Consider the following 17,378-nt stretch of genomic DNA (forward strand, 5'->3'; position numbering starts at 1 on the left):
AGTCTGTGTTAAAATTGTTATCATCTGGCTGTAGCTGTAACTTGTAAGACCTTCAAAACACTGTTTGCCTGGTCATAATTTGATCGTGTCTCCGCCTGCAGTCATGACTTTTGTCAGTGAGGTTGAGGTCAATACAGTGTTATCTTTCAAAAGTGTATTCCAGTTGACGTTTCCATCTGCGAAGCTAAATGCTCCAATTTTGCTTCTCTTCCACATACACAGCAGGACAGCAATTAGCTTCCCTTCGTACCCCGCCAGGCAAGGACCAGCGCTTTTTGGCTGACATTGAACCCTCATTCAGCTTGGTGTGGGTACACTTGTACAGAGAATGTGTATTTGTAACCAGCATACCTGACCTTATTTGCTATCTTACAGCTCTTATCTATCTCTCTGAGGCATCTCTCACTAGATTCTGATAGAGGGAACGGCTTTGGCAGCGTACAAATGGCATCGCTCAGCAGAAAAGCTTCTTTGACATAGCCTCTACTTCTTCTTCACTAGCGGTGTCTGAGAACATAAAGTGAAAGTTGATGAGTTGGTCTGAGTGTACTTGTAGTCTGGCCACAGTTGATTTATGGGAACGTGTACAGAAATGAGTAGGGAGTCAGAAGGACTAGCAAGTCATGCGATTTTGCTGTATCTAGCTTTACAGAGACAATTTACACTTGCAAATTGACAGATTTCATGCCCTTCAGTTTCTGTCTCTTTGAGAAGGGCAGCCCAGCTGCGTACCCAGTTAAAAAAAAAAAAAAAAAAAGCACATCTTCACCTGAAAAAAATCGCAGAGTGGCTTTTTTCTAAAATGGTAACTGGTGCAAAGAGGGCTTTTGATGCCTGAGTGGAGCAGAGGCTCAGTAGGTATGTGTGTTTGTGATGTGTGCACGTCTGTGAGCAGAAAGATTAAAGTTTTGCTGACTGTTAATAAGCTTGAATTTTAGTCTGCGGGAAAAATAAACAGGCCTCATGTATGTGAGGCAGCATCTAGTGCCTGCTTGATTGACTGTTTCATTAGTGGTGCTAAATCACACAACTGCCTGGTGCTTCAAGGATTTATGAACAACTAAAGTGTTGAAATGTTCACAAGGCATTAGAGCAGCGCCATGTACCAACATTATGATTGAATGCTTCATATTTAAGAGGCCGCTTTATGGCTTCAGAATCTGCTTCAAAGGACTTCATGGTTCCTCTGATAATTAATAAGGAGCCTAGAAAGAAAAGGGTGAAGTACATCATTCAAGGAGGTAAAGTCAGTCTGAGTGCTCTTATATGGACTGATGGACAGATTTTATATTGCTAAAAAAAAAAAAGCCTCCTTTTTGCTTTACTATGGCGGTAGATGGGAATCCAGCTCACTCTTCCTCGGTGGAGTCTGTTGAGGGGGCAGAGGAGCAGAGGGCGGACAGAGGAGAGAGGAGAGGGCTCAGCAGGCATTGATCACAATAGAGACGAATTCAATACAACAGAGCCTACTGGCTGCATTTCCTCTACTCTCCTTTAGAAATGTCAAACACCCACACGAGCCTCAACTATCTCTCTTTCTCTTTCCCTTTGTCTCTTTCTCTCACAAACCCCCACACTCACACACACACACACCCACCCCACTCTCTGCTAGCACTGCTACGTGTTTCTGTGGCACAAAATGATCTGCCTACACACTCTCTCTCCTACTCACACAATGCCTGAGAGTGCCCAGAGCGCGCTGAGCAATAATGGGATACAGGCTCTACCTTTTATGGTTTGAAAATCACTATTATCGCACTCATCTTTACCATTTAGTCTGTCATCGCTGCCTTTTTACTTCACAAAAAGCCGTTCTATTCAATTTGCCGCATTTCCTTTTGTGTGTTGTAGTCCTGAGAGCGTGGTGTTAAGTGCATTTTAAATTTGACTGTTTTTAATACTCCCTGAACAAGGTTACATGTTTAGTTGAAATTCTCCTCACTGGGCGCTTCATGTCTGACATGTTTGTCTGTCTCTTCTCTTTCCTCTAGATGTGGCGAATGGCAGTTCTGGCTACCGGCCTCCTCCCAGGACCAAGGAGGTTGTCATCAATGGCCAGACAGTCAAGCTGAAGTACTGCTTCACCTGCAAAATCTTCAGGCCGCCACGTGCCTCCCACTGCAGCCTCTGTGACAATTGTGTGGGTGAGTGAAAAAGTAATTCTCTGGATGTGAATGTGACGTATGTAGCATTCAACAGATTGCACCAATATTCAATGCAGTCAGTGCCAGGTGTGTCAAGATTTTATTCCAAAAACAGTCTACAGTTCATTTAACCATATGTGTGGTGAGCTGTTTTACCCCCTCACATTTCTTGCACATATTTTTTTTTTTTATTTTATTTTTCGTGTCGGTTTTGTGGCATAGGCGTAATGACTGACGTCCACAAGTCATGTACAAAGGCTTTCTGTCGCTACGCTGCACTCACTTTACAGAGCAGTGGCTAAAGTCCCATTAAAATCTGAGGTACAACCTGCGCTGTGAAAAAGGATAACCTGTCAAACTTCATTGATTAATTTTGAGGAAAGAACATAATTAACCACAAACAAATGACCCCATTGGCAATAAGATGGGCAGTTTCTACCTGCCACTGCTAAGAAATCTTTTGTATTTCTTTATGGCACAAAACAGCAAGAGGCTGCTGCTCTTCTGTCAAAAATGAAGCTGATGATGAAAGGACTCAGGAAAAATAACTTGCTACGTGTTTATCTTCTTTGCGTCATTGATGTGAAAGAGAAAACAAATATGCTGAGTGATGACAGGAACTGGGAAAAGTACCAACATCCTCTTTGTGACAGGAAGCAGCAAGGATTATGGGAACTATTCTTGAAAGTCTTAATATAGGGAAACACTAGCACTAAGAGCACTACTGGATTTTGATATACAGTAGGCTACCAATCATCTTGACTATTCTTACAGTAATATGCAAAGCATCACAGTTGCCAGTAACATATTATTTGTTATAAAAAGTTTTTTTTTTTTTTTTTTTTTATTTGGCCATTTCAATTCCAATTATTTGTTTATTGTTTTTAATAAAAAAGACAATACGAATGTGATATATTTGGGGATCAATAAATCTGTATAACCACAGTTCATACATCCAGCAGAAAATTTAGATTTCTTATCTCATGATGGAAGCTAAGGGTGTTGATAGGAATGTATGGATCTTAAACCTTTCTTCTCCCCCCATTTAGATTGGCACACAAGCCTATCTAAATGTGTACCTTTTGGTGTGTACTCTACCTTTGAGAATCTACTTGGAAATTCTTGCTCAGATGGATTGGCATCCACATGTGAGAGAGATGAGGGCGACAACTGGGGGAGGGAGAATAACAAAAAGAAATGGTTGAGTTTTGCCACTGCACCGTTAGAAGCGTATGCTGTCTCTGTGGAGATAAAGTGAAGAGTGCAGCTGGGCGATTACTGAGACAGAGAGAGATACAGAAGACCTGTGTCGTCCTTCACAGTCTCAGGGGGTTTATCCACAGGGACGACTCTCTGTTTGAACGTCCCTTTATTGTTTGGAGCGGGAGCTGATTGAAAACCTGAGACAAACATGAGGAAGTAGTGAACACACAGGCAGGAAGATGAAGCGCCAGGAGTCAGGAGGAAGGTAGATAAACATTGACTGACAGGCAGGATGACAGACTGGCAGATGAATAAGAGCACAGGGGGCTCTGTTATCACTTGTGGTTTCAATTAATAATTTATCATTCGATTGCTGCATTTAATGAGAGGCTTGGGTTCATTAAAATCTGATATAATCCAAGAAATTTATGCAACATTTTGAACATGATTTCCAGTCTCAGTTCACATACAGGCATTGTAAAAAAGACCTCTGGAAGACTAGACTGTGGATCAGCTCATGGATGAATGAAAAAATGGAAGATATGAAGAAAGAAACCAGGAAACATTGATGCAGACACAAGTTTAAATTAATACAACCACAGGAGATGGATTACAGACATTTTCAGGCCAGGTGTGGACAGCGTGATCTCATAAAATCCCAACGCATAATCATCATACCTCAAAAATCATGTTTATATGACAAGTATAATCATTGCCCGAGGCAGACGGGAGGAGATGAAGAATGAGAAACAGACACATAGTTGGACAGTCCGCACTGCAGGTGGGTGGGAGCGATAAACCGTCCATCGTAACTGTTGTTCCTCAAAAACGTCTCCAAGTTTCCAGCCAACATGGCTCACCATCAAATCTGGAATCAGAGTGAATCCAGGGTTCAGGGTTCAACCTCAGCTCAGCTGCGGTTAGTGGTATAGGTTCTCAGTTCATTAGCAATAGGAAAGAGAAACAGTCATTTTACCACTGAGGGAAAACACTGCAGCAGGAAGCACAGGTGTAATGACAGAAATCGACCCAGACTACCTCTGTGCGATCTTTCTAATGGAGAAAAGTTAACGTTTGTCTAGTCACCTTAAACTCAAGGTTTCACATGGAATGAGTAGTAATAGTCACAGACTGGACTGGTGTTTGGTCTTGCAACTGAGAACTGGAATCATATGAACAGTGAAAAGGTGTTACGAGTGCCTCCCCTGCGTCTCTCTCCGCCTCTGCTGCTGTGAACACCAGGGGGCTAACAAGCTTTTAAATAAGTTACCATCCATGTGGCGGAGTCAGTATGAGGAGAGCTTCCCTGGTGGGCTTAGAGGATAGTAATATGGTGAAGTCACCCCTTTTTAATAGGGATATCCACCTGAGTGATATGGGAAACATACTGGAGCACGGGTGTTTAAAGCACACACACACACACACACACACACACACACACACACACACACACACACATACACATACACCTTCGTCTTTGCATATATTTCTCTCTGTGTGTCCTCTGTGATATGCACAGCAGAACAAAATAATCTGGCCATTTGTGTATACCAATTGTAGATGAAAGACGTCCCAGCGTTATAACTATTGTTGCTTGTTTGAGTGTGGGCTGGGGTTTTGGGAGTTAGTGAGTAATTTTAGGGAGATTTTAGTTCATTTTTACTCTGTTGTTTTGCAAGATGTTTCATTAAAGAGCGCTGAAACTTTAATGATCCCCATGGGCAAAATCAGGTAATTGCATCAGCAAGTAGTAACAACATACATCAAAGGAGGAATCGCTTATAACTAAGAATGTAGCAAAACAGGGTCATAAAAACTCAAATCGACACTTAAATTACTAAGACACATTAAGCACACATATATTAATGAAATCAGCATTGACATTATGTGCAGAACAGCAACAAAGTATACCGAGACATTAGAAAATATGGTCATGAAAAGGTGGAGAGTATATTTTAAAGTAAGAAATAGCAAAATATATAAGCTGTAAACAACAAAAGAGGTGTCGCTCCTGGTCTGATTTCAGGAGCGGCAGGTGTGCAGCATGATGCGTCAGTCTTCCTGTATCAGTTACGCCTCTCTCCTCTCTCGCTTAGAAACTGCTTTTTTTTTTCCCCCACCACCTCTCAGCCAAGCTCCCATTAACGCAGAGGGAAGCAGGTCATCTCGCATCACATCACATATTAACTCTGATTAATTAGTCAAGTAGCTACTGCCGTGCGCAGCTAGCAGTCAGCTTTCACAGCTCAGATTATGGCTGATTTAATAACTGTACTAACCATAGGCCCTCCACTCCTGGAGTAATCAGCTGAATGATTGGTATGCCGGAGCTGGTCTCAGAGACTCGAAATACAATGGCAGTCCCTGATATGCATTTTAAAGCACTGCACCTGATATTTCTTTTACTTTTCGAATAAGTGCTCTGTTTCAAAACATTTCTGAGTTCCAGACATTGCGTGCACTCCAGACCTCTGCTCCAGAGAGGATCGCATAAATGAGGTTTTCTCTGTACTGTACAATAAAGCTTTGTTCACTTCCTCGAAGTTTCATTCTCACGAAAAGTGGCTGACAGGCTCATGTTGGTGTTTACACACTGGAAAGCCCCAGACACACTTAACTGCATGACGTCTAAAGAAGACACATGGCAGGGCAGGCCGGGAAAAAACACTTTAAAGCAACACACCGTCAGTCGTAACACCTATATCTCTAATTCATTTACAGTTCCTGAAGCGTCGTCAGACAGTGTCAAATTAAGGTCTCAGTGGAGGCGGGTTATCTGTTTGACCTGCTGAAGTGTTTCCTTCACCCTGTCAGCTTCACACTGTCCCAAAGCAACAATGTGTTTTTTGTAGCTGTACACGGATATCTAAGGCAGTCAGCTGCTCTAATAGCTAGTTTCTCTAAGTTGGCACTTTGCACTTTGTGAAAAATAAGCTTATTATGCCAAGACTCAGAGGGACCATTTACTTTTTCTGTAATTTCACATATCAGGTTGGTTGATACTGGTTTCTATTGTAATCACAGCTCATAAGCTAGTTTGTATGTGTGTGAGGAGGGTGGAAACTGGTGTATACCAATGTGTCAGATGGGTAAAGTAGCTCATTGTGTGTGTGATTCAAAACAGCCCACGCCTAGCTTGCTGTATTTTCGACAGCGTTTGTGTTTTCCCTGTTAGATTTACGCTATATTGATCTTTGCATGCTTACCTCCATTTGTATCTTTGGGAGTCAAAGCTCCACTACTCTCTGCATTCAGAATATAGCAGCTGATGTATCACCACCTCTTTGTATCTGTATCTCTTTCTCTCTCTGTCTCTGTGCAGAGCGGTTCGACCACCACTGTCCCTGGGTGGGGAACTGTGTGGGAAGGAGGAACTACCGTTTCTTCTACATGTTCATCCTCTCCCTCTCCTTCCTCACAATCTTCATCTTCGCTTTCGTCATCACACACGTCATCTTACGTAAGTATCCGAGGGGAAAAAAAAAATGCACATGCTTGAGTGTTGAACACGCACAACACACACATACCTCCCGGCAATGGTCTGTGTGTGTTTCCAGCCAGCAGGTTGTAAGTGGGCGTCGTGAAAAGCTGCAGCAATCTGGCTTGTTACCATGTTCCCTGCTGGGAGCAGGCAGTGGACTGTTGGGCTCACTGCACCACCGTGTGTATGCGTGTGTGTATTTGTGTGTGTGTGTGTGTGTGTGTGTGTATTTATGCCTGTATTTGTGCTTGCAAATGACAGTGGGTGGATGAATCCTGCACTAGAGGAAGAAAGACAGCCCCAAATTAGCTGCTAGAAAATTCTAGTGCTGATGCATACTCCTTCTCTGGTCTTTTTCGTCTTTCTTTCTTTGATTTTATCGGTGTCGCTTTGCTTTTGCATGAGTCTGAGGGCAGTTTGATTTGGTGACAGGTCGTCAACAGCAACTTGAAGGCTTTGATTTAAAGTTTGTTCTGTCTACAGGGTACAGAGCATCAGGGTCTTACTTCACTTCTGGAACTCCCACGTGAAGAAGGTTTCAGCTCTTTAGTGCTTACCTGAGATGACATGACCTAAGGAATCCATTGGTACCAAGCATGTCATGCTATGTTGTTGGCAGGGAGACACATTACTCTAAAGTTAGGCTACATTTGGCAAGGGAAAAACCAGCATGGCCATTTTCAGGGGGGTCCCTTGATCTCTTACCTCAAGATATCAGAATAAAAATGGGTTCTATGGGCACCCACGGGTCTCCCCTTTGCAGACCTGCCCACCTTATGCTAGTGCAGTGTGGTTTGGAGCACAAACCATGCAGTTGTTTGCATGCATTACAGAAGTGTTATGTTGACTGGAAAGCTGAGATTCATGTGTATTCAGTGAACTAGGGGTGTGCATTTTTGACGGAAAGTAATATCTCAATATTTTTGGGGAGTTTGTCGGTAACGATGATTGACGATATTTTGCATCCCTCAAAAATGTGCAAAAAAAAAAACAAACCTCAAAATATGTAAAAGTCTTGTATTGTACTAGCTCACTCTTGTTAATAGTATATTAGATGCTGTTAATGATATTATCAAATCCATTGTTGTGGCAGAATATGAAACCCTCTGCAGTTTATGCTCCAGAGTGTGGCGACATGAATCATACAATTTAGATGGAGCTGTATGACTGAAATATTTCTGGCTAGGCAGGATGTTCAGAGTACTCTGTTGTTTGAAAACATCCCTCGTGACTGCTTGAATTGGCACCACATCCTCTGCAATGTAATTGGTGACAGCATTTGTTATTTCTTGCCATCTGTTGCCCTTCTTGTTGTAAAGAATCTTTCGCAAAACGATCCTGCCAAACTTTGCTGAGTATGTTTTTGTTTTGCTGGTACCTTAGATGGTCGGTTGTGGTCGGCCACTGACTCCTGAAGCTTTTCTCATTCTGTGTGATGGTTAATTCACAGACGGTGAAACAAGTTAGTCGTGGAGCTGTCTTGAATGGCAACCGCTTTCAGACATAGTCTGCAGATTGGTGTCTTTTGAGCAACATCTGCCTTTTTGAAGCCATGAGAGTGAGGACGATCCACGTCTAGCAATGAAATCTAATTACGTTGATTCCGAGGCTGGTGGTGTTTGTGTTTTGTCTCCTGGTGCTGTTTGTTTGCTCATTTTTAACCCCAGCCATTTAGGCATTTATGCTAGCTTAGCTTGTTGTGATGCATGAACACTGCATGTGTTCTCAATGCACATGCGCAGTCGTCTGTCTTGATCATACGCAGTGAGCCACAGAGATCTCCCTCAGCCATGTGACGATGGCCTACACCAGGGGCTATCAACAGACTTTGAAATAACAGAATTTATTTAGGCTTAATCAGCCTATTATTATTTCTTATTTTCACCTCTTTAGAACCTGCAGGTTTTACGCACATATTTGGGATCGGTAAATCATTTGTAATAAAATTATTTCCATCTCAATTGCTTTTGGTGTTTCAGTGTAGGAATTAAAAAAAACAATGCTAGATATTCCAAATACCAGAGCGTAATTTTTTTTCTTCTCACATTTTCTTAATTCATTAATACTTTGCGGGCCAGATGGGAAGATTTGGCAGGCCGTATATGGCCCGCAGGCTGCCAGTTGACAATCACTGGCCTTCACTAACCTATTGGATTGAGCTGTCTCTCTACTCGTTGTAAAATTGCAGTGGCAATTAAAGCGGGCACACTGTCATTCTGAGTTCATCTTACTGACATGGCCTTTAGCAGGTCATCACTCCAGAGTGTGTGATACTCGATATCTGGTACAAGATTCTTCATTTAAGTGGTGTTGCTGAATGGTGATACGCACCATTGTGTGAGTTAGTGTGTATGCTGAGAGAAACACAAATGTACAGTGGACTAATGGAAACTCTGCCTATTCTCTGTCCGCAGGCTCCCATGAAAGTGGGTTTCTCAACGCACTCAAAGACAGTCCTGCCAGATATCCTTTCACCGAAGTCTCTTTGTCTTTTGGCACGCATGTGTTTTTTTCTTCCATTTGTTGCTCTGGTCATTTTCTGCACAATTACAGCACTTGCATGACTGCTTTGTGCCTGATTGTTCGTGCTCTATCAGGCTTACACAGCAAGCAAGGCAGCTCCCGCCTCTGTGTCTGTCCATTGATTCAATCTTCATTTGATTTCATCTCACTACAACTTTCCCCCTCCCTCTGTGGTAGTGATGTGTGAGCAGGCTTTGATATATGTATGTGTATGTATGTGTTTTTGTGAGCGCAGATCTCTGTGATACAGGCCAAGTGTGCGCAAGACGTTTTAAGCTATAGCCATTGCAAATAACTCCTAATTCAGCTTTTTGTCTCAATGCCGCATCAGTGAAAATCGCTGTGACTGTGCTAAATCAACATTAGTCAAAACCTTTTATTTTGACATTTACAAAATGTTGGGAGCCATGCCGTGTAGTCTGAACTTGTAGCTATGAAACCAGGCAATTGAGGTAGGAAGCAGTCGACCTACATTGCTGTTTTAATGTTGCCTCCTCAACAGACTGTTTCTCTGAATCACAAATCAACTTGAGAGGACGGGGCGCTATCTCTCTTTGCTTCCCTCTTTCTCTCTCTTTCTGTGTGGCTGAGCAAGATAACTGTTACCCTGGTATAGAAACGCGTGCCGAGCCGATAACAGTGCCAGTGTCCTACAGCACTTTAATAAAGGGGAATTAGAGTCGATAGCATCTCAGCAGTCATTTGTACGAGGCGAACGATGACATGTTTTGTCCTTGCTAAGAAAGGAGAGATTGTGAATGGAGAACAAGAAGAGGTGGATTAAGAGAGAGGAAAGCAGAGAGTTAGGTCGCCTGATGGTTTTCCAGTGAATGGCCATTCCACACAAGCCCATCTCTCACCTCCTGACCATGGTTGTGTTCAGTATTGTGCAGTTTTAGCCAAATTATCTGGTAATGCGGAGGTATTGGCACATACAACCAGGACAACCAGCTGTCAGGTGATATGCTAGTGGGTAGAGCTCCATTCATTCTCTGTCCCCTCTGTAGGGGTTTGTATATATTTATATATATGTGTGTGAGTGTGTGTGTGTGTGTGTGTGTTGGCTATATTAATTGAAAATGTAGATGAAATAAAAATTGGAAACTGAGCCAGATGTTCCTTGACTTGTGTCACTGTGCTGGAGGTGGTGGTGTGCTTCTTCTCTGTCTGGTCCATAGTGGGTCTCTCAGGCTTCCATACCTACCTGATCAGTTCCAACCAGACCACCAATGAAGATGTGAGTATGGACAAACACACATGTACACAGACAAGATATGTGTGTAAACATGTGCTACATAGGGATTTATTTCACACAGACTAATTGGATCGGCCTTAGTAAAGCATATAGCAGCTGATAGGCTTTGCTGTAATTTGTTTAAGTTATCCTTTGTAATCCATATGTATGCTACGCCTCCCCCTCACACGCATGTCAGCGTCACTGCTGTGTCTGATTTCTATTCCAGGCCTGCAAAAAAGTCGGTAGGTAGAGGAGACAGCTAAACCTGTACCTCTGTAGGCAGAGTAGGCAGCAAAACTGAGCGGAAACTCCAACAAGCTTCAGAAGACTTGAGCATAACATGGAGATAAATTCAACTTTCTTACCCCTCTCTTCGTATCCCTCCTTCCCTGTGTCCACTTCCTGCTGCTGCTGCTGCTGCTGCTCTCATATACATTACATTACTGTCACCTCAGTGAGACTGACCATAGTTACATTTCAGCAGGGAGGGTTGGTTTGTTAGAGCAGTGGTTCTCAAATGGGGGCACACATACACCTAGGGGTATGTTGGAGTACTGCAGGGGTTTTGTGAAATTGTTATAAAATATTAATTTAAAAAATATCAGTCATGCATAATTCCTAAAATAATGACCCTGTGTTATAATAGTTAAAAGAAATGTAAATATAAGTTTGATAAACTACATTTTATATTCAGTATTCAGTGGTTTAAATCTGCTGCCATGGTCATCAAATGAGGACATTTGTTTACTATGACCAGGAAGCCAAATTCCACAAGTGCTCTTTATCTACTGTTTACCTGGTATGATCACAGGAGCCATTGTATTTCATGCAGCAATAAACACAACAAACCTTAGATAAAGGTTAGATAAAGACTCCATTAACCTATATTTTTCTGCTGATAGCTCGACTTCCACACATACCTTATGCACTGGTGATGGAACGCTTGTTATGGCTTTTCTCCTTGGTGCTTTGCTGGGTCAGACCCAGATTATTTTAACCCCCCTTTTCTCCAGCTTGCAGCATATTGACACTGGGTATGCTGAGCCTTTCCCCTGGCTTAGATGCTCTGTGTAAAGACAACTTATTTTACACTGTGAGTAAAATGTATTGGAAGAAAATTTTACAGCATGCTTGACCTTGCATCAAGGCACACCTAAGTGTATTGCAGCATACCTTTGGAAAACCTCTGAGTTACATTGTGGTCTTAAAACGCCACGGTTGTGAGTTTTACAGCTAATATATATGTTGAGCTATGGATAAGGCACAATGAGTAAAACATAATTTTCTCTGTGTCACATGTGTAGACACATTATCCTGTCTTTGTCAGCTTCCCAGTCAAGTGACTGAGATACTTTTCTGTTTAACTGTGGCTAATGACGTTAAATTGTGATCTCCTACAGATAAAAGGTTCGTGGTCTTCTAAAAGAGGGAAGGACAACTATAACCCTTATAGCCATGGCAATATATTCACCAACTGCTGTGCAGCGCTGTGTGGACCTCTGCCACCGAGGTATGGAAGTTGTCAGTGTTTGTCAGTGCATTTAGACATTCCCAGATGATGACATATGAGCCAGTACTGTATTGCTCACTGCTATTCGCCTAATGAGAAAACTCATCCACAGATTTTATATCTTCTCTCTAGTACGCCACAGCACCTGTTTTCCCCTATTGTAATTTCCTGTTTTGTCCGAGGGCTAAATTAGAACTGTTAGCCAAGACTCCTTTTGATGTGGGGAAGCTGCTTTGAAATAAGCCCGCCTGCAGCCTTTTCTCTATACATAGCTGCTAAGATACTGCAAGAGCGGAAAGGATTTCAATCCTGTTTTAACCGAATCCAACATCAAAGTTTTGTAGATAATATTAGATTTCACACTTGTGCTGTTCATATGAAATCAACGAAAATGCAGGCCAACTCTCGCAGCTACATTCTCGTCTGTGTGTGTGACTGTAAACGGCACGGTTACACATTTCCCCGCAGCTTTGCCTCCCTTTTTCTTTTACTTCAGCATTTTGCCCGACAATTCTGAATCACCCATCTGTGAAAAGGCAGCTATTGACTCCCGTGACTTATAATTTCTCTTTGTCTCCGACTCTAAATGCTCTACATGTCCTCCCTCATGTTCTTGATGGTGTCTCAGTGGTTAGCAGTGTGTTTCTTCATGCCCACTGGGCCCACATACCCACTATCTGCTCTTATCTTTCCTGGCCACTCTGCCCACTTTGAGGAGACGACAGCACTGACGCTGTCAACTCTCAGCCTTTTACCTGGGAGCTGACACTTGCTTAATGGTAAAGTACATAGAGGGGGATAGAGGCAAACAAACACACACACAGGTTCTCCAATTTAGCACACGCCTGCAGCCTCCTCTCAATTACAGTGCACACACAGAAACACACTCGCGCAGACCGAGTGGAAGAAGAGCAGTGATGCAGGCTTTTAGTGGCAACATGTCGATGTGTTTGGCTGTATCGTGCTCTGGCCATCACAGAAGCATTACTCACCAGTAATGACTCCAGTGGGCTACAGAGGAACATCCTCAACGCACAGGTGGTTGCCATCTGTGTGTGTGTGTGTGTGTGTGTGTGTGTGTGTGTGTGTGTGTGTGGCCGTGTGTGGCCGGCCACAGGCTTTCCACAGCTGTGTCCACCAATGAGGAAGGAATGTTTCACCTCAGCCAAGGACTATGTAAACAATGCTCTCTCTCTCTCTCTCTCTCTCTCCCCCTCTCTCTGGCTCTCACGCACACACACACACACACACACACACACACACACACACAGACAGCAGCCTCTTGCAGTTCATTCCCTGCTAAGATCCTTGACTCACCATAATTCCCAATGAATCAGCTCGTGTGTTTTTTGTGCAGAAAACACTCATTTCCTCATAACTGCATTTGCAGATGTCGCAGTATTCATTACTAAGGATGCAATATTACATTTTTTAAATTTTGTCTGGTTCCAATCGCTGATTTTTTTTTCTTGTGTTTTAACAACACTCACCTGTTTTGTTTTGTTTTGTTTTGTTTTTTCCTGCATCATAGCATACTACTTGGCTGTTCTAGAACTAATGGATTTAAACAAAAGATCTTTGTTTTCCAAATAAAAGTGCTAACTCTCAACAATAATTGTGGATTATCCTCATAAAGGGGTTTGAAGGTAAAAAATAAAAAAAGTAAAAGCATAAAACAATAGCTGGCCACCAGTCACTCTGATTCTAGTAACCTGTTTTCACTTGAATTCTGCTCTGTCCCACTGGAGTGCACTGTCAACAGGCTCTCAGTTACTGATTACCCCACACACACACACACACACACACACACTGCTGAACACCTTCACTGGTTCCGTGTGTGTGTGTGTGTGTGTGTGTGTGTGTGTGTGTGTGTGTGTGTGTATGTGTGTATGTGGCTGCTGTTTTGTTTCAGATCAGCTTTTATCTAGGTGATGAATGACTGCTATCATATACAGTTGGCTTATGACCACACACACACACACACACACACACGACGAGGAGGGAGACATGCATACAAAGTGTTAAGCTCAGCAGGTTGTTACTTCACCAGCCGTATCAGAATCCTGCAGCATTAATGACAGGACAGAAATAATTATTCACTCCACTGCTCTACTGCACGACCTCAGTGATTGATTACCCAGTTTTGTGTGTGTGTGTGTGTGTGTGTGAGTGTGAGTGTGAGGGAGAGAGAGAGAGAGAACACGCCTGTATCTCATGCATGTGCAGGGCTGAGATACTGAGCCTTGTCCACACATAAGAGGCATCACACACACCCACAGTATAGGCTATCTGTTTTAGCAGTGTGGTGTTTTGCGTCACTGACACACAAGGTAATTTGCACTCTGCTGACCCCCCCCCCCCTTCCCCCCACCTTATCATTGACTGAACTTGGTATCGTCATTAGCCTGCTATCACAGTCAGTTAGAGTGTATGACTCTTTCATTTGTAAATCTTTGTTTTAAGGCCTTGTAATGCTCCAGAGGATCTACTTAAAAAAGAAAATCACATGGGATTAACAGCTTATAATTTTTGTCATGCTGTATTTGAGAATGAATATCCCCAAACAATGCCTTTCTTCTCTCTTTGTTTCTTTGTCTAGTCTCCTTGATAGACGAGGCTTCGTTGAGTCTGATGTGCCACAGCTGGCACCGCCAACCAATGGCATCACTATGTACGGTGCCACCCAATCTCAACAGAGCCACATGGTAAGACAGTGCCCCCACTCTTTGTCTTTTTCTCTCCAGCACTTCTCATACATGCAGCTGCATCAAGAAATTCTCCTAAAAATTTCCATGGTTGGGTCACGTATGAACGGGAGGCAGAGGAGATTTTCCAGATAAAAAAATTGATCCAGCAGTTTTCCCCACCGTGCGTTGGTGAAATTCCCTGTAATATCCGTTGCTATACTAGAGAGTGCAAAAGCCAAAAGATTCCTGGTTATTAACAGGGTAATACATTTTCATGTGAAGTCAGTGGAGTTCTCAAACAGGTCTAAAAATTTGAGCCTGGTATGGGTGTGCTAAGGCTCCAAGCCTGGCCTGGGCTGTGGAAGAATATCTCAAATCCAGTTTGACCCAGCCTGAGCCCATCAGGTTCTGGCTGGTCCCATCAGGCTCAGCGCACTTTGAGAACTGTAGAAGTCAGTGAACCAATCACAACTGCTTCTGTGCTGATGTATTCTATTCTGTGACTTGCTAATGGCAAGAAATAAAAAAAAAAAAAAAAAACTGCCCATACTGTAAGACAAGGGAGCTACCAGCTGTCCAAGTGGAGAATGAAGTTAAATATGTATATAATAAGTTAATATGTGCATTAATTATAGTAGAAGAAACTTGGCATCCTGTCACTGGAACTCCTTATCCACCGTTTTGCGTCCACCATCATGTTGCTTAACATCCAGCCTCACCTCATGGAAGTTTAACAGAAAGTAGCTAATAGTGTGAGGAGTGGAAACTATTTGTGCTGCTGGAAAAGTTCATCTGTGTGAATGTGTAAAAGGGGCTTTGGACACATTTAGCGGGTTGATAAAGTTACAAAAGAGAAATAAAAGCTAAGTCAAGAGTGGTCAGGACATTAATAGCATCCTTTTGTCTGTTATAGGAGACCAGTGTTGAACATGTGACTTGACAGATGAGGTTTGAGGACAGAATAGTAGTTGCCTTTAGCTCCAGCGTATTATCATCACTTCACAAACAACACTTTAGAAAACATCACAAGAGCTGTCTAAATTCAGCCTGTCCGTCTTGTCTCCACGTGAGAGCCAGACGTTTCATGCCCCGACTGCTGTGTGTTGTCTCTCTTTAACCCAGTCTTGCCTAATCCATCCATGGGACACCCAGGCCTTGACGTGACTCCTGCCGTGCCATGCCTCGGTTAGCTTGGCAAGCGGAGGGACAGAAAGCCATCTATCATAGCAGGCAGACTGACTGACTCAACGGCCAGCTGTTGCCTTTTCTTTAATTACCAAACAACAGTGCGACTGTCTGTCCCACAAACAAGTTGAGGCACGTGAACTTTGCTCCGTGTCAATGTGAGGAACTGCACCCACAGGCGTTGTGGCTCGTATTATTTTTTTTTGTGTGTGATTGCGATGGTCAACATTAGTAATTGGTTTAAGGCCCGGCCTAGATTATGAGGCCGCAGTTTTGTGTGTGAAGGCCAGATGAGGTCAGAGTGATTGACTCTGTGGTGCAAGCAACTGCCCAGCTCCTGCTTTCTGTTTCTCTCTGGCCTTCCCCCTCCCTTACTCACACACACACACACACACACACACACACACACACACATACACACACACACACACACACACAAACCTATCCCTCTCTCCATCCAAATCCAGGGAGGTAAATCCAGTTAGTCATTCTCATTCCGCTAGATTGGAACAAATCAAATTGCTCAGGATTCCAAATGGCGAGTCAGTGATGTTGTTTTCAATTTTACACGTAATGCTCCGTGTTGCCTGTGAATTAGGTCAGCCACAGAAGGGAGGGGCACCGTGTGTGTGTGTGTGTGTGTGTGTGTCTGTAGATGTTGCACACTGAGCTCTGTGATTCTTTTCTATCTGCTGTCAGTCACTCTCTCATCTCTGCCACCCCGGTCAGCATGTCTAAGATAAAGGGGCTTCTGTGTGTGTTCTCATCAATCAGGCCGGCCATGATGACAATCTAAATCCTGCACTGGGAGGTTTTGACATTCAAGAAACAGGAGAGAGTGTGAGGCGAGGAGTGAGACAAAGAGAAGGCTGATAAAGGATAATGACTGGTTTGAACATTTTTAAAGGATACACTCAAACTCAGGCAGAAATTGAGAATACACAGATACCTCGGTCAGTCAACAGTAATGTTTGCTGTAAATGTCAAACTAGCCCCTACAGTGTGGGAGAAAATAGCCGGGGTTGGGAGGAGGACATTCTACTGAAGTTACTGATTGCTGAGTCTTTTGTTGTTCAGATCAGCTGAGCATCTCACACATTTCATGTTGGAGTTGAGGACTTTGCACACACGCACATACACATACCAGCATTATTTGTCTTTAACTTTTGCCCGCACATTCAGTGTCAGTGTTGGCCATTTGCTAAAATCTCCCCCTGCCAGATCTCATTGAGTTGTCAGGAAGGTGAACTTCATCTGTCTTCAGGTCATAAATGTCCGGGCTATTTCTAACAGCAAGCAGGCCACAGGGACATTCCTTCATGTTAACACATTTAGAAATAACCACCATCTGTTTTGTGCGGCTGTCGTGATTAGCGACCAGGCTTGTCAAATTGGGCCAGTTACTGGC

General features: G+C 43.1%; 1 protein-coding gene across 4 annotated transcripts in view; it reads left to right on the plus strand.

Annotated features, from left to right (window-relative positions):
* The window catches only part of LOC115354379 (probable palmitoyltransferase ZDHHC14), a 64,311-nt gene that overhangs the window by 42,156 nt on the left and 4,777 nt on the right, over positions 1-17,378 (plus strand). For all 4 annotated transcript variants that reach the window (XM_030044753.1, XM_030044751.1, XM_030044752.1 and 1 more), the window contains exons 4-9: positions 1,992-2,144; positions 6,670-6,807; positions 9,243-9,291; positions 10,486-10,588; positions 11,989-12,098; positions 14,698-14,803. In XM_030044753.1, the coding sequence (XP_029900613.1) occupies positions 1,992-2,144; positions 6,670-6,807; positions 9,243-9,291; positions 10,486-10,588; positions 11,989-12,098; positions 14,698-14,803 (659 nt within the window). The remainder of the gene's footprint in view (positions 1-1,991; positions 2,145-6,669; positions 6,808-9,242; positions 9,292-10,485; positions 10,589-11,988; positions 12,099-14,697; positions 14,804-17,378) is intronic.

This window comes from Myripristis murdjan, chromosome 22 (genome assembly GCF_902150065.1).
Source record: "Myripristis murdjan chromosome 22, fMyrMur1.1, whole genome shotgun sequence".
NCBI classification, from domain to species: domain Eukaryota; kingdom Metazoa; phylum Chordata; class Actinopteri; order Holocentriformes; family Holocentridae; genus Myripristis; species Myripristis murdjan.